Source organism: Falco biarmicus, chromosome 4, assembly GCF_023638135.1.
Source record: "Falco biarmicus isolate bFalBia1 chromosome 4, bFalBia1.pri, whole genome shotgun sequence".
Classification (NCBI taxonomy): domain Eukaryota; kingdom Metazoa; phylum Chordata; class Aves; order Falconiformes; family Falconidae; genus Falco; species Falco biarmicus.
Genome location: NC_079291.1, coordinates 15,361,158 through 15,384,623, shown reverse-complemented (window position 1 = coordinate 15,384,623; position 23,466 = coordinate 15,361,158). Strand labels below are relative to the sequence as shown.

Sequence of the window (23,466 nt, the reverse complement as noted above, 5' to 3'; positions counted from 1 at the left end):
CCGTGCACGCCGGGGAGGAGGCTGCCACAGGCGCGCCTGCACAAGGCGCTGCACGCCGCGGAAAGCCTTGTGCAATTCATAATATTTTCCTGTTTTTACGAGTCACTAAAAGAGGCGAGGGGCAGGCGAGAAGGAGGAGGAGGAGGTGGTGGTGGTGAGGAGCTCGGTTCTTCCATTAAAAAAAAAATAAATAAATTGTATAACGAGATACTTTCTTTGGCAACTGCTTCCTGACAAATATTTACAAGGCAGAGCGGAGCGCGTTTCCGCCGACGTGAGCGGGCCCCGCCGGCACCTTCCCGGGCCGCCCCGGGCTCCCCGCCGCCACCTTCCCTTCCCGGGCCGGGCCGTGCCCGCAGCGGCAGCTCGGCCGGCTGCCCCCGCCCAGCGCCGGGGCCGCTCTCCCTCGGTTCAACAGCCCGGCAGACTGCCGGACTTGGCGACAAGCGTCTGGGAGGACGGACTTTCGCTACAGTTGGTGCCGTGCGTTTGAAAGAAAAAAATAAATCACCAGGCAACGAAACGCTAAATTAAAGGGGGGGGGGGTCATGGCCGCCTTTCGCCGCCCCCCTCCCGAGCGGGACCCCGGGCTAATCCCGTCAGCTGCCCCCCACCTCCCCCGCCGCCTCTACTCCACCCTGAGGCAGCAACTTCGCTCCCAGCCGGGAACTCGGATTCCTCTTCCCCACCTCCGGAATAAGGTGCTGCCGCCGTGCTCCCCCCGCCGGCCCGGCCCGGCCCTCACGCCGCCACTCCCCTCCGTCGCCGGCCCGGCCCGGCCCGGCCCGGCCCACCCTGCCTCCCCCCGCCGCGCCGCCACCGCCACGGCCTTCCCCCCGCTCGCGGCCGCTTTCCCGCCGCTGCTGCTCTCTGTCTCCCTCCGCCCTGGGAGCCGGGCACTATTTCTCCTCCCCCTGCCCTGTGCGCTGGGTGCCTGTGGAATGCTGCGCGCTGGGCCCGGCCGCGGCGGCAGGATACAGCCGATCCCGCCGCTCACTATAAGAACCTCCTTGTGAGCGACGCCATTTTAAGCCTCTCGCTCGGTTCAGCGGTGGGAGCAGGAGCGGCGCTTGGGGCAAGGGGACTAACACCGTCGCCACCCGGGAGGCAGCGGCAGGGCCACCGCCGTGAGCAAAGAGCCGAGCGAGGAGGAGGAAGCGGCGGCGGGGGGACGAGGAAGAAAAGACGGACTGGACCGGGATCGTCCGGGTGGCAGCAGCAGCAGCCGGAGCCCGGGGGGACTCTGCGCTCTCGTCTCCCTGCAACGTTAGTGCCACTTTCTGCGGCGGGAACTTGGGGCGAGCCTGGGCCGGGCCCCCTCCCTCAGCGGCGGGCGGGAGCGGGCGGCGCGTCCCGCGGCGGCCGGGGGGGGGTCCAGGGTGTGCCCGGCGCCGAGGCGGCAAGGACGGGGCTGGGGGGGCGGGGGGCGCTGCCTGGGGGGGAGCGGGGGTGGGCGAGAGGCGGCGAGGTGGGCAGGAGAGGGGGAGAGGGCTCCCGCTCTGGGAGCTCCGGACAGCTGCGTGGTCGCGGGAGGCGGCAGCTGCGGCTCCCGAGGTGTCTGTTGGGAAGCGCGTCCTGGGGCGAGGGGGCGGCTGCCGGGGGCTGCGGGGGAAGGCGAGTCCCCGCCGCCCGGCTCTCCGCTCCCGCCTGCGTTTGCAGCCGAGGCCGGAGTACTTTCGTGCCCTCCTCTCCTCCCCCCCTTTTTTATTTTTTAAGGGAGGTACTGACTCGCTGGTGGGCTGCAGATCGCCGTTGGTGATAGGAGGGGGAAGAGAGCGGGGGACGGGTTTATTTGTACCGAATATAATTAATCACGGTCACCGCAGTCAGCAGGAGATAACTAATCTGTTGCCTTGTGGGTTTTCGGTCTTCGTTGCATGCATATTTGCTGGAGAGGTTATACTTCTGGGTGTCACCGAAATGAAGCTCCCCGGAGCTGGGAGCAATCAAATTAAGTTTTTAACACCCACGTTACCAGAGTCTTCTAGCGAATGACTTGGGACCTGGGCAGCGTGGGGGCTCGCATGCTGCGAGGGGAAGCGCCTGCAGCTTTCTGTGGCCCGCTGGGGGGGGCGACGGGGGCTCCAGCCTCCCAAACTAACGCACTTCTGAGGCGTGTGAGGTAACTTGCTGTTACTCCTAGTAGGACATAGGGCCCTTGTTTCTGATTTCCCGTGGCACGGGGAGCTCAAGATGTGGTGGTCTTTGACTTTCTGTTAAGCGTTTTTTCTCCCCCCCGCAAAACTTAGTTCATCTCTTTTATGCATGATTAGCTGCTCCTTGAACGGCGAGGTTTCTTAAGTCTAGCAAAACCTTAAATTCTTTCCTAGCTAAAACGATGTAGAACATCGGACTGCTTCCTTTTGAATGTCTTCCCAAAAACCTCTACTGAAGATTATCCCTTCTGGGAAGAAAGAAAGGACAGGCTGTGAAGGTACTATGTGCAACTTGTGACTTTAGGAATAGCAATGTTGATCTTGATCTTCGTGACTTTAGGAATAGCAATGTTGATCTTGATCTCTTTCTCATGGAGCAGCCATTGTTCTGACACTGTATATTCCAGACATCTGTGGTCCTCCCATCCCCCAAAGTATGCAAGTGGTGAATGGAAAGAGGCTGGGCTGGTATGCTGTGCTGAGGTCGATGGACGGAAATCAAGGAGCGGTTTTAGTAAAAACAGGATCTTTCTGTGCTGAGACTATAGTAAGGGCAAAGATGAGAAAACTACCTGAGAGGGTATCAGGGGTTTTCTTGATACGAAGTTCAGACACACCAGAGAGCAACTTGCCAATTATGATTTTGCTTCTAAATGACAAAAAGGTACTCCTGCAAGGCTTTAAAACAGCATAAAGGACAAAACTTACTGCTGTTTATTGGTCCAGTTTATAATGTGAATTTCAGTAACTGACAGTCCAGGTTAATCTTGCACTTCTAATAAAAAGGTGCTGACAGCTGTAGCTATGTGGTGACTGTGTCGATTGCCTAATGGTTGGTACTGGTGAAAATGAGGCTACTTAGGCATTCAGACATGGCTTTATGGCTCTCTAAATTCAGACATTCAGTATAAAACTGTATTGAGTGTCTTGCTGTTCTGGGGTTGTTCTAAAGAAATGTCATATTTGCGTGGCTATTAGTTCAGATATTTTCTGTTCGGGTATAAACTGATAAGTGTGGGAATGTTCATCTTGGTCTGTATGGCTGATCATTTCAAAGAGTGTGGGGAAGAAATAAGTAAAAACATGTTGATGGAAAGGACAATGCATTACACAATAGCTTCTAAAAGCCAGGATTTAATGCAAAGTAAAGCTTGATTGAGAAAGTCAGTCCTTCAAATGTTGTGTTACAGCCTCAGTAAACCAAGCTTCCTTTTTCTTGCCTAAGCAATGAATAGGCTGGACTTCCTGCTTGATACATAGTCTACTATGAACACTATCGTTTTGCTATGACTGCATGGTGTGTTGGTAACTGGCTTATCAAATCTTGGCCGCAAAACCTGGTTGTCCTTCAGACATGGTTTCTTTGTGAAATGGATGTTGTTTTTTATGGCTTTACATCACCAAAGCATCAAGTTTAACTCTTCAGAACACAGTACTTTGGAAAGTTAGTTCAGGTGTAAAGACAACAAGTTGGTACTAGTGGCCTTCTAAACTAATTTTGCAGCATTTTGAGGGATAGGAAGGGAGTTGGCAGGAAATACGGCTATTGTAAGCTGAAGTCTGAACATGCAGTCTGAAACTCCTGCATAAAGATGTCTCTGCAAAATACTGTCTAGTAGGCAGACTAGTGTGCAAACACAACAGTAATCAGAATCACTCATGTTAATTCACAGTTAAAGCTGGTGATGCAGGGGTTGTGGTGATCATGCAGTTGCTTGCAGCAAAACTTGTTCTGTGACTCTGGTAGACTGCATACTGTGGCAGGAAAATCAGGACTAACCTTACTTATCTTGAACATTGTACTTCGTGAAGCCTGATAAAACTTGGTGAGAAACTGCAGGCAGTTGGGACTTACTCTTGGGTCCTCACAGCTCTGAGCCCCCTGCCTTGCTGGATGACTGTGGTAACTTAGAAATGGCACTACATTAACTTTGCAAAATTCTGCAAACTGCTTGGCAGTAAGCATTGCAGGTGACTTGACTTGTCTCTCTAAGATAAAATGATTATCCTGGTCAGATGGGCAGGGCAGTATTGCTGACTTTCTAGTTAAGCATTGGGAGACTTGTTTTGGGGGTACTTTGATGTTATATGCCAGCTGAATTAGACTTGCCAACATAAGGTAGCCTGACAGTGGTTAACTTTTAATACCCATTTCTTGCCCTTGATTTCAAGGTAAAATTGGCTGTAGTCTGTGATCAGACTTTAGCTCAAGAGAGTAATGTCTTAATATGATAGTGTTATGTGGCCTGTGTTGCCTCTTAGGACAAGAAAGGAGCCAGAAAAGTTGTGTGTTTGTGTTTTTTTTTATTTTATTTTCAACTGACAGGTAACTTCAATTGCAAGGGAGAGAACTAATGGAATTCTTACTCTGGCATTTCTGTCTGTATGGAACACCAAATTGATACAGTGAGCAGGTGGAAACTATACTTGTAGCACAACCTACCCTCATGAATCTGTTAACTCTGATTTGATGTGAAAGCAAATGTGTCCTAGGCTTTTGTTGCCTTGGGAACTATAGGTGCAGATGTTGGTTTACAGCTTTCATTACAGAAGAACTTTTTGTTAATGTTCCAAGTTGCTTTAGGAAACAATGTACGCTGGCTAGATTAGTATTGCAGAAGTACTTGCTCTATTACTTAATACTAAATCAACTCTGGAGCCTTGGTTAAGGAATAAATTAGTTCCCATAAAGGTTGAAAGAGTTAATCTACTATTTGAGGTTGCTGCTTTTTAAAAAGGTCGCATGAGCTAGCTGGATCTTACTGGAGTTTGCAAATGCACAATGTGCACTGTAGGTATATGTGCTGGAGCTAGCATTTCTAGGCAGACTTACTGTGCTAAATAGACTTGTATAAACTGGAGAAGTTTGCCAGCTCTGCAGCAACTGTAGCCAGTAGTTCTGTGTTGTCCTGGCAACAGTTCAGGTGCCCTCCAGTGGCCAGAAATCTTAACATCCTGAAGGTGCTGATAAATGCTGGTGCCTTGTCCGTTTGCCTTAATTAAAAGTGCGTTGAAGAAACCTTACAGTGTCAGACTTCATTCGCATGTTTGTTGCTTAAACAGTACTTTCTGGACTATTGGTATGTCTTGTGGTAAATACGTAGTTATTCTGACAGGCAAAGGCAGCCACTTTCAGATTCGTATTTCATTAGTGTCAGTGCAATTATGACTAATCACTCTTGTTTCTTAAACTGTGGAGATTAATGTTTAACATCTATGTTCAGAGCTGGCTACAAGGTTGCAGTCTAAGAAGAAACTAGATCATGGTTAGATACTTCCTGGTTTGGAAGGGAGATTACTTGCTAAATTGTTGCTGTATTAGAGTGGAAACAAATGTTTTCAGTTTTAGGTGCATGGGAAGGAAAGACAATTATGTAGTACAGCGGCTACCAACCTTGGTAGTGATGTAGGGGATCATGACAAATAACTGCAGAAATACTGTCTTTTTCTGACACTCAGAACTAAGTGGGCAGGAAGCTTGAGGGCTGGCAGTGGTTTGTTGCTGAACTACTTTATAAGTATTAAATGAAGTGGGGTATACTACTTGTTTAAGTGGTCACAATAGCAGCTTTTTTGTATGTGGCTAGGTAAGACTAAAGAATGATGCTTGATCCTGGCTACTGCCATCTTTACTACAGGCATCTTACTTGGTGAAAGTAGGGGCATGTGGACCAAAAACTTGCATTGATTTGCGGCTTATTAGGTGATACTGCAGGCAAACTAAACACAGAAGCACTAGCTCATCCCTGACTGAGAAAGGCAGGACTGTGCATAATGTAGATGCCTCACTATGTTCTGCAAATAAGAGCTGGTAACTTCCTAAGCTGTGATAGTAAAACTGCTCTTAATGTTTTGCACATCCATGAAGATATTCAAACATAGTGAATGCTGTATGAAACACTAATTGGAAAATTTTGATGGTGACCAAAAGATCTCAAAGTAAATCCATCACTGAGCAGAACTGACCTAGTAACTGTTTCGAGGTTACTTATGCGAGTTGGTGGTGTTTAGTTGGTCAAAACAATTAAGGCATAAGAGTAATTGGGTTGATAATATTGTTATGAACTTAATGCAATTCCATAAACTTGAAACTGTTATACCAGTCCTTTACTACTGAGCTGCAAACTGCTGTCAAAGGATTGGTTTGTACATTATGTGGAGAATATCATTACTGTTCTCAAGCTGTGTGTGTAACACCTGATTAGTAGTTGAAGCAGTTCCTCACATCACCTTAAATGTTATGGTCAGCTCCTCTCTGGGACAGTGAAGAAGGATATGTAGGTACTTGGAGCCAATCTTGCCTACTAATAAAGTGATAGATTTTGCTACTGTTGCAGTATACTTGCCAGTGAAAAGTTCTCTTAAATCATTACTTTCAAACATGACTTGATATTTTCTCTGTTGGCTTGAGCACAGGTGCTGCTTATAGCTCTTGGAAACAACTGGAGATTTCTATAGAGGAAAAACAAAAAGCCAGTGCAGAAATTGTAGCTCTGAGAAGATCACTTAATTTGCAGACCTTGTTAGAAGCTGCTGGTATACTTGCCTGTGATTTTTTTAAATATAAAATTGTGTTGACAGACCTCTTGCAACTGCTGAATGTTTCTCTAGGTAAAGGGCAAAATAGTTGTGCTGTGGATCCAAACAGTAACGCCTCTGAAGTGACAAGATACCCAGTGTTGGGACATTTCAGCTACTACAGCATAAGTATGCTTTTAAATAGCAAAGAGTATGGGACAATGTAAAAAGGTGTGGTCTTCACATTGCATAGTATGCCCAGCCATGTATGTGACTCTGGCAGCCTTAGGCTCTGGACAGTATCAAACAGAATTCTGCAAAGCACCACTGGTTGTCATAAGAAATTATGGTGGTAGGTAACTGTTCCTAAGTACCTTTTGTGACATCTCTAGGTGTCCTGTCAATATGTAATTTCCACCAAAGTTTCTCTAAAATGTCCGAAGGAGTAAAGGACTGTGCATCAAAGGTATTGGAGAAACTGTATGTGATACTGACAGCTTCATTTCTGGGGAGGCAGGTTTTAAAGTTTGAAAGTTCATCTCTTAGAACGATTGTGCAGATCAGTGCCCAGGTGAGCTTCATGGCTTTTTTAGCAACTTACCTGATGTACTTGTTCTGAATTCTCCTCCAGGTTCCCATAATTTTAGAGATTAGTTATCTCAAGTATTTGTTGGCTGACCATGGCTCTCAGACCAGTGTTAACTGTTTCTTTATTGAAATTTCTAATGGTTTGTTTTTAAAAGGGTACTTACTTAAACCTTAGTAATCGTGAAGACCCTGACTAATGGCACAACCTGTTAGTGCCTAAATACCATGTTAGTTCCTTGAAGTGCTGTGTTTCAGTGACGCTCTGCCTGGAGCTGAAAGATTCCATCTGGCAGTGAAAGCTCACTAAGCCTATTTCTGATACATTTTGTTACCTGGACTTTTGGTCAGTGGCTAAAGTTGGTTTTCAGTGATGGATTAAAACTACCTGTGTTCTGGGTGGCATTCTGTCCTTGGGGTGAGCAAACCAAAATGTGGATCTTATAACACTTAACATTATAGTTTCAACTGCACTTGAAACTTCATGAATTGTAACAGTTGATCATTTGGCAAGCTGGCTAGGAAGTATGATCCTTCACTAGCCTGCTGTCACCTTTGGGAGAAAAGGTAGGGTGAAATAGGCGAGTGTCCTGTAGTATCAGAGCAGTGTAGTGTTCCAGTCCTAATGGAAGTGTGGTAGAATTGAGCCTTACAGCTGTTGTAGAAGTCTTGTGTCCCCTTTTCCCCCCTCCTCTGCCATGTGTGCTTAACGTTGCATGGATTCAAAGATGAGCTTTGAGTTTTCTGACCTTGTAATCAGAGTCCTTTCCTTCACTAGGCATTTTTTGAGGAATAAATCCTCTTAACACAGCTAACTCAGTGTTTAAGTCTAGTACAGACTATCGGATGCCTGCATTTCAGTTCCATTAAGCAGTTGTAATCAACTCAGAATTCTAGCAAGAACAGAAAATATTTGCATGCTGTTTGCTTTAGGTAATGAGCATGTGAATAGAAACTCTGTGCTCTTAATTGGTCTTAGATTGCTGAGATGACTGAAAAGAGACAGACATAATACTTTATTTTTTGTGATGTGGCATCGAATGAACTCTTACAAAAAAACTTACAAAAGCCAGTGTAGGGAGGCTCTTCTGCATTTATGTTGTGGAAAGGAATTTTTAGATAACTTCAGAGGCTGAAAAGCCAGAACAACTGATGGAATAGTAAACTCAGATGCCTGAAGGAAGAAAGAAATAAATGGAAATGAAGCAGCAAAAAACAGTGGCTTGAAAACAGAGGTAACTTGTGAGCACTGGCAGATCTGTGTGTATGTGCTGTCAAACACCTCCTCTTCCACTTCAGTTCTGTGGATTATCTGAGCTAGTTTGCCTCTTCCAGCATGTACTGAGGATATTTAAAGCTTGGAAGTTGCAACCTGTTGACCTTTTAAGTCAGTAAAGCAGATATTCAGGTTTCTTAATTTCCTAATGTCTGGTAGGAGAAACAGATTTTAGATTTAGATATTTTAAAGAACAACCTAAGACTCTATTCTGGACTCGGAGGCAAATTTACTGTGATCTGATTTGCTAAATATTAAATGGAAAGTATTGCTGTTTGCAAGGCATCTTCTAACTTTCTGCAGGCATCAGTAGAGCACATTGTCTGAAATATTTTAGCTTTGATAAATTTGTGGTGGATGGATTACAGAGGATACTTGTAAGTATTTTTACTTAGTGGTTGGAGGGAATGGTGCTAAGCAAATGTTGCTTGAGGAAATGACCAGAGCAGTTTTGTCACGAGTTAAACTTTATGAATGAGTCTGTTTTGTTGCAGTCTAGGATTAGTAAACGGGATTTCAGTGTGGGCATGTGCTGTGGCATGCAGATTAAGGTTATTGGTAGCTCTTAGTTTTCAATAGAACTACTGAAATAGTTGAGGTTGCTACATCTTGGCATAATGCTTAAATATAGTAAGGCTACAGATGAAATAGAAATATAGTATAGGCTACAGATAAGTGTTATATCTAACCTGAAAGAAGATGGAAATGTTTTAGAGCTGTGAAAACCCATGGTGTTTTTTTCCCTTTTAGGGTTGGCTGTATGGTTTGACTTTTTTTTTTGTGTTACATACTAAAGTACTTCCATTTACTTAGGATATCTTCAGATGGCCTATGACAAGATATTTTTACCCAGTATTAAATATCAGCCTGCTGAAAGCAGAAGGAAGCCTGACATTTATATAAAAAATGTGGATATTTATATTCTGATTCCTGGTATAGATAATAAGACAAACAGTAATTTTACTGTCTCCAACAAATATCCAAGTGGTTTGTTGTTTAATGGGATAATTTACAGCTCTAAATCACTATTTGAGAGCCAGTTTTTCAAAGAATTTCATAGTAGGTTTTGTCCATCCAGGTCCTTAAACTGCTGGTGTGAGGAGGGTTTTGAGAAATTGAATTTCTTAATCCAGAAGTCACTACTGGTGAGTGACCAGTTCCACAACAATCAACACACTCTGCTGCTTGCGTGTAACTTGAACTTCAAAATCTCTACTCACTGCATGTAGCTCTTCCTTTCAAAGAGGACAAAGTGACTGAGGACTGCAGATCTGCTGCTTTAGACAGAATATGGGAATGCTGTTCAGTACTTGTGGATATGGAATGTATTTAAGGAAAACTGCTGTATTTAATCCTCTGTGGTACCTTTGTACAAGAATTAAACTTCTTAAAATTTAAGTCTTTGGAGTGAAACTCAAGCATGTCTTCTGTTCCTACTTTGAAATAAAGTATCTTCTGTTCATTGTGTAGAAAAAGTGAACCACAACTGTCATTCCTATAGCAAGCTTCTAAAATCTGTTAACACAGACACTGAAACTATACTTTCAAGACTTCTTACCAGTCTTACAGAGCATCTGATAATGAAGGGCCTCCAAAATTACCTACAAAGCATACTTTACCCCAGAGCTCAATACAAGCCAGATAAAGATCCTCAAAGTTAAGTTTTGTTTGGAATATATGGGAGGAGATGCCCATTTGGATAAGGAATAATTAGAAGTTTACATCAGATTTCAAATGGTAAAAATTTTTGAACTTAAGTATAACCTTCAGAGATAAAAAATGAAAGTTTAAGTTGAGACCTTTACAAGGCAAATGACAATACTTCCCAGATTATCTTGCTCCTTAATCCAAAACTAGAATTGTCTGTTAGAAACTGAATGCAAATACCCTTGATAATTACTTTCCACAAGCTCCATCCTTGTTTTCATCTGTGTATAGCAATCTAGAAATCATTTCTTATAGGTCAGCTGTAACTTATCCCTCTTTCACTCAATCTCAAATTTGTAGCTGCCATGTCGTCTTCAACCAGACTAAGACTACTGTTTTTTTTAAAAAAAAAAGTTAGTAGGCAGATACAAACTGGTTATAGTTTCCTTCTTTGAAGGAAGAAAAATAAATTTTTGCTAGGCTTCTTGTTAATTAGTTCAGTGCTATTCCTAATAAATACTAAAGCGAACATCTCAGTTGGATCATGTCTTCATACAACTGAAAGCAGTAGAAGTAGGTTTGCCTGTTGCAAGAGTACTTACACCTGTGGGGTAGGTCAGACCAAAAATTGCTTGGGGAGATAGGTCAGCCACTCATGCCTGAAAGAGCTTGTATACTATGAAAGCTTCTTTGTTTCCGCTATCGGTATTGCCTTACTTAAGTTATTCTTCTCCCACTTCCTTTTTTTAGAAAACAGAGTAACAACCTTCAGGGTAAAATCAAAGGATTTTTTTTATTTAAAAGTCTTTAGTTGAATGTATTTCCCACATCCTCCACTTGAAAAGTAAAGTTAATTAGGAAGCTGCTGCTACACTAAATTCTAATACTTTTGTTATTGGGTCATAGGAAAGAGTGTTGTAGTTATCTGGTGTTACTAGTTGTAGAACTGGTGTTGCCTGTATATTTTGGCTACTCACTCTTTGTGGAGTGGATACACAGGCAACATAACATTGGTAGGCAGTTGCCCAAAACAAGAGCAATTATAAAATAAGAGCCAAAGAATGCTTCCAGTAACACCTTGGTAATGGTTGCAGTAACTTTGGAGTAAAAAACATTTTCCAGTACACATACTTCTTTCTCTTCACTTGTATATAGATAATGTTTTTAACTGCTGTAACTGTCACAAGAAGATTAAGATCTGCTTGTTCTATGTAAGAAAATGTGTCATTCAGCACTGATGGTTAATTTAAAGATGTGGTTGCTTGGCCAGTCCTACATGAGACAGATGCAGACATATGAAAATGTGGTCAGTAGATAATCTCCTTTAAATAGATCATGGTAGTTGGATGTATCAATCTTGATTTCTCATACAAGTTTTGGTAATACGCTGCTCTCAAGCAAAAGATTTCTGGAAGACTTGCAAACTTTGACTTGCTTTACAAAGGGGAGGGAATCTGTTTATCAGATCTGTCAGGTGTAACCTGAGTCAATCTTAATTAAGAGAATTGTTCAGATTTGAGGCATGCTATAGGCTTCTTGGTTTCCTTGGCAAGTATCTAACTCTTCTCCAAAATCAGAAGTTAGTACCCAAGTTTCATTTGTCATCGGAACGCTCCTTCTTTTTCATTCCTTTGAAAACTAAGCAATTTGCAAGTTACTATAGAAGACAATTCAATTATTAGCTCACAAGCCTGTGAGAACTGATAAAATAAAAGAACTGTTTTTCTCGGGTGTTTTTTAGAATTCAAATGCAAGGTTGGGACTGATGGTACACAGTAGTCTAATGCAATGCCTTGCATTGCTTTTTGCATGAGGAGTTTAATATATATTTTAAAAAACCCAACCTCCATTTAAACCCAAAGCTGATGATGCTTGCTAAACAAGTAGATAGCATCATGGAGGAGGAGGAGGTTTTTAAGTTGTCCCATGACTTATGGCAGTACATCCTTATGAACTACCCATACCAGGTAGTCTTTTACAGAAGCTTGCTGTTATGCTCAAGTTCGTAAAGTATACTGTCCTTCTGTTTCTTCCTGATGGTTCAGATATATGTTACCTTGACAATGTCATGTTGCTAGTCCTGTCCTCCAGTAAATTTGAATAGGAGCTCAATTTAAAGGAGCTGGTATATGCTTCGTGGTTGAAGACTACAAGCTTAATTATCTAGTAGTGTTTTTCTTTTGTTTCCACTTCCCCACTACCTCACCCCCACCCCGCGTGTATTGATCCAGTTTCTGTCAGGAAAATGAACAGCACAAACATTTGTACCTAGCGTGGGGTGGTTGTTCTCTTTGTGAGTGTAGTAGTTAACCTTGTCAGTGACACACAGGAAGACCAAGTCAGCAGCTTGTCTGGACTCTGTTTACCCCCTTGTAAAATGCGAAGAGAATGGGAAGGAAAATATGGGAGAATTTTCAGTTACAGAAGGCCCAAAACAAAAAAAAACCCATACCCCTTTTGCCTGGCTATCTTTGGTCTGCAGTTATTTTGAACTCTTTAAGATTAAAAACAATTTCCCGTCTAAATAAAAAAATGCTACCTGGAATTGCTGGGGGCTTACAGGTGTATAAAATGCAGATTAGCATTAGAAACTTCAGGTGCAGCTAGCAGGCTGATCTAAGGTCAACATTTCAAAGAATATCTGACTGATAATGCAGTTCTGAACACTTAATCAGTATTCTTCATTGCTATTTTGTAGATGTTCTTCAGCCTTATTTTGGAGTAGTGTTGCAGTTCAGTGGCTAGTTTCATCTAATGGTACAGCTGCTCTTCAGATCTCATCAGGCTGCTGAAATGGAAAAAAGCATTTCAGAATGCAGTTGCTGTAAGCCAGCTGCCTTCATTTTTGCAGTATTCAACAGGGGAAGGAAATTATAAATGTTGTTCCCAAGTCTCATATTGCGTGTTTGAATATGATGTGGTAGGAAATATCTCAAAGCATGGTCAATGCTCTTGACAGGTTCATCTGCTAGTATGTTAACTTCAGAACTAGTTTGGTGATCATTTTTATTAGCAGCCTGCTGATAGGAGGAGACAGGAGAAGTTACAATAGAAACAGATCTTTTGTGCGAAGCATATTGTGAGTTGTGTATAGCAGCTACATCTTGCCTGGTTTTCTACTGGAAATGTCGCGTCTGACTTGCAGCGAGGACTATGGGGAGCAAAGATAGAAATTTTACTTTTAGTTATATTCCACTTCTTTGTTTGGAAGGGGTTAGTGGGGCTGACAAAGTCATGCAGAAGACCTGCAGGGAGCTATCAAGTTTTTGTATAGGTACTTCCTCCAACTTGGCTACTCAGGAGAATTTTTGTATTAACAGCGAACTGGCAGCATGACTTAGATTTTCCTTCCCCTTACCACTGCTGATCCCAGATGCCTAACAGCATGTTGGAAGAGTCTAGTGTTCAAGGGACTGGAAAAAAGGGTGGTTGTATTGTCAGTGCATTCTCCATGCAGATGGTGAGGTGTAGACAGAGTTGGCTAGTCTTTCCAGGCTGTGGAGTAGGACCAGTTCAGGGACATAAGTGTTTCCAGCTACGTAGCAGGGTACTTTATGTTGTGTTAAGCAGCACCAAGCTGATTTAAGACATATCTGGTGCAGATGCAGATCTACTGTCCATTTTAAAACAGCCGGAGAAGGGTTGCTGCCAGAAGTTGCAGGAGTGCAGAGTCAGGACAAACAGCCCTGGCACTTGTATGGCAAAGTAACGAGATTGCTCGGGAGCTGCTGGGAGTATCCTGTAGCTGGCTCAGAGACAGTGACATATAAGCTTGCCTCTGAGTTGCCTAACCTATTCGGCAAGACTTTTAAAACTGCAGTCCTGTCTTCTGTTTAATTATGATTTTGTAAAAGGTGCTCCTGAAGGAAACTCTTAAACTGAGAAATCTGTCTGTACACAAATACAATGTCAAATGGACTTTGTTATATCCTGTACTGCAAACCTGTCCTTTAAAGAGATTAGTGGCTTGCCTTTACTTCATTGTCTAGGAATGTTTTGATCAGCATAGCTCTAACACCTAACGGCAAGCTGAAAGCTGATTGCTGGAAGAGATGTTTTTGCTCACTGCACTAGTTACCACTACAAATGTTTCGGCTTGGCTAGCTCCCAGAATAGGCTGTCACCAGCCCTGTGTCAGTGCTGAAAACATTGTTGGACTGTGGGGGGAGGGGGAGCAAATGAAATAAAAGTATGACAGCTTTGAGTGACCTGTTGTGAAACTGTAGCCTCAAATTTCCCTTTCTGGGTTAATAATGAAGAGACAGCTACAGATTTATAGGGCAAGTACTTCCATACTGCTTGGTGATATCAATTGGAGGTGCATGCTGAAGATTTTGATAGGGCATTTGATCATATTTCAGCCTCCTGCCCCCAATTATCTTGGCTTTCTATAGGGGGGGGGGAAAAAGTTTGGTGTGCAACTGAAGGAGAGCATTTGTTTATAAGACTAGTTCAGTTTTCAGTTTAACTTCAAGGAATAGTATTTTGTGTAGGAAGAAACCTTTCTTCTTGTGGTACAGGAAAGGAGTAAAGAAGAGGAGGTTCAATTATATCACTCTTAAGGTAGTCTTTATACCACTGAAATAATAGCAGCTTGTCTTAAATGGTCATTTCAGCTTTCTCTGTGAAAATCCATGTTGTAGCCCTCTATCAGACAGTTTTGCTAATAGTGTAAGAGTAGTTGTCTTCGTGGGAAACGAAGTCTGACATGTAGCCCTTATATTTGCAGCATGTCTAAGCTGTGGAATTTAATGTCAGGACTTCATCTTATGCAAGGATAGAGAAGTAAAAAATTGCTCTTATCATGGTCAGTCTTCAGTACTTTTTCTCCTGCAGCTTTAAGAGGACAATACATCTTAGATACAGTCTACCAGAAACAGTCAGGGTGATACATCTCATTCTTCTGCATCTCTGTCCATGGAGGTTCGCTAACTAGCATGTGAACATACTCACTGTAGTAATGAAACGGCAAGATGTGTGAAGTTTGCAATTCTAGTGTTTCTAATATGGAAGCGTGTCTTACTAATTCTGATTAGTGGTTAATAAGTTCTAACCTTGCTCTTTTTTTAGGGTCTCTGAAAGGTAGCAGGAAGGAGTTCTGGGAGTACAACAAGGAACATGGCAACTCAAGGTATGTAATGCATTACAATTTCTGTTACGGGAATCTAGCAGTTCTAACAAAGAGCAGTTAAACTGGCTCCTTACTCCCCTTTTTTAGCTTCTTAAAGTCACTTGGATTGAATAATGTTTGCTGTACTACAGTAATGAATACCTTATACAGGAACTCAAACCTGCAAACAAGTTTGTCATTGTAAGCATTTTGGGTCCCTTAAGTACAGTCGATACATAATCACAGTATGTGGAAAAGGGAACCTTTAAGCGGCAGGCTAAGACAGTCACAACAGCAGTGATTGCTCTGCCTGTTAGTCAGGTTTGTAGATGCCTGCATTGGTTCAGTGTATAAAGCCTCAGTTTAAAACTGCAGTCTCGCTTGCAGTGCTACCTCTGCTGGATTGAGGTAGTTTGTAACGGTTTATTTTTGTTTAAAATCTGTGTCATCTCTTGAAGAATTAATACATGCTGGAGTAATTGAACTAAACTTAATTGTTCAACAATGATTTCTTACAGCTGACTTGATGGAGTTGGACATGGCAATGGAGCCAGACAGAAAAGCAGCAGTCAGTCACTGGCAGCAACAATCGTATCTGGACTCTGGTATCCATTCTGGTGCCACCACAACTGCTCCCTCCTTGAGTGGCAAGGGAAATCCTGAAGAGGAAGATGTGGACACGACACAAGTGCTGTATGAGTGGGAGCAGGGATTCTCGCAGTCCTTCACCCAGGAGCAAGTTGCTGGTAAGGCCTTTATTATTCCACTGGTTTGCTTAGATACACAGCTTAACAATACAGAAACATAAATACTGAATTATTGCCAAACTAGAAGATGAGCTTTTTATTCCTATTTTGAGGTAATGACTTACCTTGTTTTTCAGATATTGATGGCCAGTATGCAATGACTAGAGCTCAGAGAGTGCGTGCAGCTATGTTCCCTGAAACACTGGATGAAGGAATGCAAATCCCATCCACGCAATTTGATGCTGCTCATCCAACTAATGTGCAACGCCTGGCTGAGCCGTCCCAGATGTTAAAACATGCTGTTGTTAATTTGATAAACTACCAAGATGATGCTGAACTCGCAACTCGTGCAATCCCAGAACTGACCAAACTGTTGAATGATGAGGACCAGGTAAGCATTTTCTCTGTCTCGGTGTACCTTGCTTGTGGGGCTTCTTCAGTGACCTTAAAACTAAAAGCTTTCTTCGCATATTTCTGTAGGTAGTGGTGAACAAAGCTGCAGTTATGGTTCATCAGTTATCCAAAAAGGAAGCATCTCGCCATGCTATTATGAGATCTCCTCAAATGGTATCTGCTATTGTACGTACCATGCAAAACACAAATGATGTAGAAACAGCCCGTTGCACTGCAGGTACGCTACACAATCTCTCACATCACCGTGAAGGCTTGTTGGCAATCTTCAAATCAGGAGGCATCCCTGCTTTGGTTAAAATGCTTGGGTATGTGGACTACTAAGGTGGTGCTTGTTGTGCTTTTCAGTTGGTGTTGGTAGGTGCAGGTACTCACAAGGTTTTTTCCTTCCATAGGTCCCCAGTGGACTCTGTGCTGTTCTATGCCATTACAACTCTTCACAATCTCCTGTTACACCAGGAAGGAGCCAAAATGGCTGTCCGTCTAGCTGGTGGGCTGCAGAAGATGGTTGCCTTGCTCAACAAGACAAATGTCAAATTCCTGGCCATCACGACAGACTGCCTTCAGATTTTAGCGTATGGCAATCAAGAAAGTAAGGTAAGTGTCTCTGCTGTTGAAGTACTTAAAACAGGCAGGCTTGCTATGAATGGCCTAACAGTTCCTGTTCAGCCATGTTGGGCTTTTGTCAGTCAGTCCTGACCTTGCAAGAGGTGAGGGACACGGGAATTACTTTCTGAAAGTACAGTCATGCTTACAGTGAGACCGCAAAACTTACAGATCACACCAGCAGATGTGAACAGTATTTTAGAGGTCTGTAACCTACAATGGATGTAAGCCAGCAACAATTACTACCCACTGGCATGCACAGGAAATGACTGATAAATTTTACTTTTGCTGTCTTTCAGCTGATTATTCTGGCAAGTGGTGGACCTCAGGCTCTAGTAAACATAATGAGGACCTATACTTACGAGAAACTATTGTGGACCACAAGTAGGGTGCTGAAGGTGTTGTCAGTCTGCTCCAGCAACAAACCTGCTATTGTTGAGGCTGGTAAGTACCTTGTACCCACGGTAACTTAAAAAGCTATACAGTACTTCAGGATCAGTGCATCCCACACAGGAACCAAAACTTGCCAGCATCAAATAATTAACTTGGATTAGTCCTTCGGTCCATAACTAGTTCTAGAGGCATTTAGTATACAGAAGTATAAAAGGCAGTCTGTCTTAAGTAAGTCTACTATGGTGTTAGCTGGGTGGCTTAGTGGCTGAGCATTGTCAGATTGGTCCCCTTAGAATATGCATACATTTAAAAGGCCCAGTGTCACGAAGAGAATCTCAGGGTATTTTTCTATGTGATGGAGGATTAGGGCCTAGCCATACTATGATACTAATGCCAAGAAAGATCCAGAAGCTTGTGAGAGATGCACTCGGACTTCAAGGAAGAGGAGGACCTGACTGTCCACGAGATGAATATCTGAGTATGGTGTCAAATTTGAGTAATGCTGTCAAATGTTTACCATTTTCTAGGTGGGATGCAAGCTTTGGGTCTCCACCTCACAGATCCAAGCCAGCGTCTTGTCCAGAACTGTCTCTGGACTCTGAGAAATCTGTCAGATGCTGCAACAAAGCAGGTAAATGGCTCTTCTAAGGGATCAGAATCAAAACCCAACATAGTGGAAGAGGAGAGAGACTAAATTTTTTCCCCTCTTTTTTGCAGGAGGGCATGGAAGGTCTTCTAGGAACTCTTGTTCAGCTTTTAGGATCAGATGATATTAATGTTGTGACTTGCGCTGCTGGCATCCTTTCTAATCTCACCTGCAACAATTACAAGAACAAGATGATGGTGTGCCAGGTTGGTGGCATTGAGGCTCTTGTGCGCACAGTTCTTCGGGCTGGAGACAGGGAAGACATCACAGAACCCGCTATTTGTGCGCTCCGTCACCTCACCAGCAGACATCAAGAAGCTGAGATGGCTCAAAACGCAGTACGTCTCCATTACGGACTCCCAGTAGTGGTTAAACTGTTGCACCCGCCCTCACACTGGCCTTTGATCAAGGTAAATACTGGCTAATGGCTTTCAGCACTGAAAACTGGTGCTTTTTTTCATTTAAATCTAACTGTGAAAAATACTTTGTAAGGTCTTGGGGAATGTCATTTATCTGATGGGAAAATCGCTTCTACTGAGCAACTTGGTGTTGTCTCTTAGAGATTTAAGCATTTGGGATTACCTGATGAAAAAAAAAATTGCTAACAGCAAGCACTCCTGTCATGCTTTCCCCCCCCCACTCCCTTTCTTAACTGCAGGCTACTGTTGGTTTGATCCGCAATCTGGCGCTCTGTCCTGCAAACCATGCCCCACTGCGTGAACAAGGTGCTATTCCAAGGCTAGTTCAGTTGCTGGTTAGAGCACATCAAGATACCCAGCGACGTACTTCTATGGGTGGAACACAACAGCAGTTTGTGGTAAGTGGCCACCACTAACTGAACAAACTTGTGAAACTCAAACTCCTCATTTTTCAGTGTGCCTCACCCATGTATTGTTTGGTCTGAATAGCTGTTGTTCTATCATTTGCTCTAATTCATGTTATTCTCTTGGCATGCTGATAATTCTGTCTTGGCAGAAGTAGGTTCCCTACCTGGAAACCAGAACTCGCCTCATCCTTCTCAGAAGAGTATGGGTTTAACAAAGGGGAAGTTGCCTTAGCACGGACAAATGGAAGCAGTGTAGCTCATACTTGCAGAGGCAGGAGGGGGCCTCTTCATTACTGATAACCACTGCTTCCGACTTAGCAAACTGACAAGCTAATCCAGCTTGGAGAAAAAAAGCCAGTGTTGTCAGACGTGAAGTTCATCATGAACTGAAATGAAAATGAGAACGCTGGGAGTAGTTTCACTGAGATGTTTCACTTACTGAATTTAGTTAGATAAACCAGGCCGACTCCTAGCAGGGATATTAAGTTTGAAGGCCAGCAGTAGATAGTGGATATGGACCCTGTTGGGGGAAGGGGGTTTGGTTTATTTGTTGACAGGCTGTTCAGCTTTTTGACAGTCATTTTAGAAGATAGCACACAGAACCTCGAATTCAAAAAATGCCTTTTCTTTTCCAAACTAGGAGGGCGTGCGTATGGAAGAAATTGTCGAGGGCTGCACTGGAGCCCTGCATATTCTTGCACGTGATGTTCATAATCGAATCGTAATCAGGGGTCTAAATACCATTCCACTATTTGTGCAGGTAAGAAAGAGCTCAAGACAATGCTATAGTACGTACTAGGAAAACTAGTAAAATGGCTCTTACGCTTCCTTGGTAGAACTGCTAAGCCAGGTTGTACTGAAGAGCTTGTTTCAAGTAGAAGAGCTAAAGACATCCTTATGCTTTGGTTGCAGTTGTTGTACTCTCCCATTGAGAATATCCAGAGAGTAGCTGCAGGTGTACTTTGTGAACTGGCTCAAGACAAGGAAGCAGCTGAAGCAATTGAAGCTGAAGGTGCAACTGCCCCTTTAACAGAACTGCTTCATTCTAGGAATGAGGGTGTTGGTAAGTGAACTTAAAAGATAGCTTACATACTTGAGTTAGAAAAGTTGCTAGAAGACTCAATCTCTGCTAAAATTGTTCTTTCTTTTGATAGCAACATACGCAGCTGCAGTGCTGTTCAGGATGTCTGAGGACAAACCACAAGACTATAAGAAGCGACTTTCAGTTGAATTGACAAGCTCTCTGTTCCGGACTGAGCCAATGGCTTGGAACGAGGTGAGCAGTGTCTTCTGTGTTAATGATTCCCTGGGGAGACCTTACTTCTAAGTCCTCCCTCCTTCCAGCAGTGGAGTGCAGACACCATCGGTGATAGAGGCCCAGCTCTACACGTGGCAGTACCTTTGTTACTTGCCCTCCATGCTCAGGTTCAGCAAACCTGTGGCAAGCAGCCTTACAGCTGCTTCTTCCCTTGCAGACAGGAAGAGTCTGTCCTCTACTGCTGCTAAAGTTTGTAATTCCTACTATGGTTGTTACTGTGCAAAGCTGTATAGAAGAACTTTGTACATTTCTGTGCTGCTTGTCAGAAGCTAATGACCTCTGCATGCAAAAACTGAGGCATGAGTGGTACGAGGGAAGCATAAACAGAAAACATGTCCTGTGAGGCCTCTATCGATCAGATGGTGTGGGACTAATAACCTTGGGGTGGGGATGCAACTCGTGTTCTACTTAGAACTGAGCGATCAGACTTGAATAATTGCCTTTTTTCATGCTTAAAAGACACGGTGAATTGAGACTGAAAACAAACTGTGTGCATGCAGTAGAGGGAAGGTTTCACTAAGTGTCTTTCCCCGGATTCTTAAGGTTCAGGAGCCTACCTTGTTTTGCCTTGTGTGTGTTTACTAAATAAAGGACAGTAGCCCTTGATGTGTACTATTCCAGTGCTTGCTTTTCTGTTTTTCTAAAATCTGTATCTACCACAGTAAGAAAAAAAAAAAAAAAGCTAAAGTGGAATATCTCTTTGAGACAGGAGTTATGCAGTGGCACTGCAGGCAGGCAATTACTTCTGCATTTGGACACACTGGTAGAGGTCCCTTCGGAACTCCTAAAAAGCTGCACTGCTGGCTTGGGAATCTCTGAACAGCTGACTTGCAGGAGTTGGGCAGGTGTACGTGGGGAGGAGTGTTCCTAGATGTGCCCCATCTTTTTCATTTCCAAACAGGACCCTCCTTCCAGTAATCTACAGTTTCTTATACCTAAACCTGGCCATTAAATACTGGATACAGATGCTTAGATAAAAAGGCATTTCACGTTCACAGAAGCAGCATGCTGCAGTGCTCGCTGCAGCAGAGTTGCTAAAAAGGGATCTGGGGCAAGCTTCGAAACTTCTTCAACTTGGAATTACTGGTGCTGGCCTGAAGACCCGATGTTAAAACTGTTTTCTAACTTTTTATGTACATCTAGACAGCAGATCTCGGACTTGATATCGGTGCCCAGGGAGAACCTCTTGGATACCGCCCAGATGGTATGTCTCTTCCATTCCCCTTGACTAAACTTAAGTTGGATGAAGTCAAGTCACAGATTTTAAAGGAGAACTGCAAATGAGTGAAGGGTGAATTACTCTTCAGCAAACTGACAGGCAGATGAGGAACTGCCAGTTCAAATACCCAGTTCCTGCAACAGCCCTGGCAGCACTTAAATGGGAGCCGTATGAACATGTGAAACTGGTGTCTCTTGTCCGAGTCTCGTGGGAGAATCCCGCTGAGCTATTGTTTCCAGAAATCTTTTACATTTTTTTACAAATGGACTTGACAATTCCAATAATGCAGTTTTTCTTTAAAACAAAAAAGCTGGTATTGAATGCATTAGTCTGTAAGTGTCTATAGACTTGAACGCTAGCCTATCCCTAAGGATTCTAAGCTATTTTTGACTAGTCTTTCAGAAGCCAGTCTACAGTCTTGGAGCCTGGTTTTGCTGCAGTATTGTTGAATTTTAGTACTGTTGATTGTGCAGACTAATGGCTTGGCTGGAATCTGCTCGTGCTTCTGACTGCAGTGTGCTTTGTCTGCAGAATCATACTGGAAGGCTGTTCCGAACAATGGAATAGCCATTAAGGGCAGGCATCAGATTGTGTTGAACTTGGCTGAACTAGAAAAAAAATAGATGGCTACAAAGATCTTCTCACACACTGATACTTGCAGCTTCTGATGCATCTAACATCTGTTAACATTATGCTTTTTTTCCCTCTGCCACCTTTAACTTTCTTAGATCCTAGCTACCGTTCTTTCCACTCTGGCGGATACGGTCAGGATGCCTTGGGTATGGACCCTATGATGGAACATGAAATGGGTGGCCACCACCCTGGTGCTGACTACCCAGTTGATGGTCTGCCAGATCTTGGCCATGCCCAGGACCTTATGGATGGGCTGCCTCCAGGTGACAGTAATCAGTTGGCCTGGTTCGATACTGACCTGTAAATCATCCTTTAGGTAAGAAGCTCCAACCTTGAATTTAAAAACAAAACAAAACGAGAAAAACATGACTGGACTGAGGACTTGGTTGGCAGGGAGGGAATGGCTCAATCGGGTCCCAGTGTGCTAGAACAGTGAACAAATGCTCTGGAAACACATGATCAGTACACTCCAAACTGACTTCTGCCGTGAAGTGTGGAAGTAATTAACTGTAAGGTCTTGTGCACTGGCTTCATGCAGTCTTGTTGTGTTACAATAGCTCTTTACTCGGGAGTGCTGACACCTGTTTTTTTTCTCTCTGCAGCTGTATCATCTGAATGAACTTGCATTGATTGGCCTGTAGAGTTGCTGAGAGGGCTCGAGGGGTGGGCTAGTATCTCAGAAAGTGCCTGACACACTAACCAAGCTGAGTTTCCTATGGGAACAATTGAAGTAAACTTTTTGTTCTGGTCCTTTTTGGTCGAGGAGTAATAATACAAATGGATTTTGGGAGTGATTCAAGAAACGAAGAATGCACAAGAATGAATTGCAAGATGGAATTTATCAAACCCTAGCCTTGCTTGTTAAAAATTTATTATTTTTTTTAAATCTCTGTAATGGTACTGACCTTGCTTGCTTTGGAAGTAGCCTTTCTTTTCGCAGTAATTGTTGTTAGTTTTTTTTAAAGTCTCTCGTAGTATTAAGTTATAGTGAATATGCTACAGCAGTTTCTAATTTTTAAGGATTGAGTAAAGGTGTAGAACACTAATTCATAATCGCTCTAACTGTATTCTGAATAAAGTGTAACATTGTGTAGCCTTTTTGTATAAAAAACTAGACAAATAGAAATGGTCCAATTAGTTTCCTTTTTAATATGCTTAAAATAAGCAGGTGGATCTATTTCATGTTTTTGATCAAAAACTTTATCTGGGATATGTCTGGGTAGGGGCCAGTAAGAACTGTTTATTTGGAACCTTGTATTGGACAGTTTACCAGTTGCCTTTTATCCCAAAGTTATTGTAGCCTGCTGTGATACAGATGCTTCATGAGAAAAATGCAGTTATAAAATGGTTCAAAATTAAAGTAAACTTTTAATTCA

The 23,466-nt window shown here is 43.1% G+C and overlaps 1 protein-coding gene across 3 annotated transcripts; it reads left to right on the top strand.

The window, feature by feature from the left end:
* The first annotated feature begins 839 nt into the window (after window positions 1–839).
* On the top strand, window positions 840–23,466 carry CTNNB1 (catenin beta 1). 3 transcript variants are annotated; one of them, XM_056334573.1, is made up of 16 exons: window positions 840–1,266; window positions 2,331–2,434; window positions 15,253–15,313; window positions 15,811–16,038; window positions 16,176–16,429; window positions 16,519–16,757; window positions 16,845–17,046; window positions 17,355–17,499; window positions 17,976–18,079; window positions 18,166–18,504; window positions 18,753–18,911; window positions 19,561–19,680; window positions 19,833–19,983; window positions 20,075–20,196; window positions 21,382–21,442; window positions 22,186–22,406. In XM_056334573.1, exons 3-16 carry the CDS (start codon window positions 15,301–15,303, stop codon window positions 22,392–22,394), a joined length of 2,346 nt encoding a protein of 781 aa, XP_056190548.1. In that variant the 5' UTR covers window positions 840–1,266; window positions 2,331–2,434; window positions 15,253–15,300; the 3' UTR covers window positions 22,395–22,406. The 3 variants fall into 3 exon arrangements, with proteins under 3 accessions (XP_056190548.1, XP_056190549.1, XP_056190547.1); XM_056334574.1 differs by lacking the exons at window positions 2,331–2,434; window positions 22,186–22,406 and adding an exon at window positions 22,693–23,466; XM_056334572.1 differs by lacking the exon at window positions 2,331–2,434.

Bases quoted from the DNA above. Each gene is read 5' to 3' on its own strand.
- CTNNB1 (XM_056334572.1), top strand. The intron at 17,500-17,975 runs GTAAGTACCTTG...ACCATTTTCTAG, and splicing joins ACCTGCTATTGTTGAGGCTG to GTGGGATGCAAGCTTTGGGT. The intron at 19,681-19,832 runs GTAAGAAAGAGC...CTTTGGTTGCAG, and splicing joins CCATTCCACTATTTGTGCAG to TTGTTGTACTCTCCCATTGA.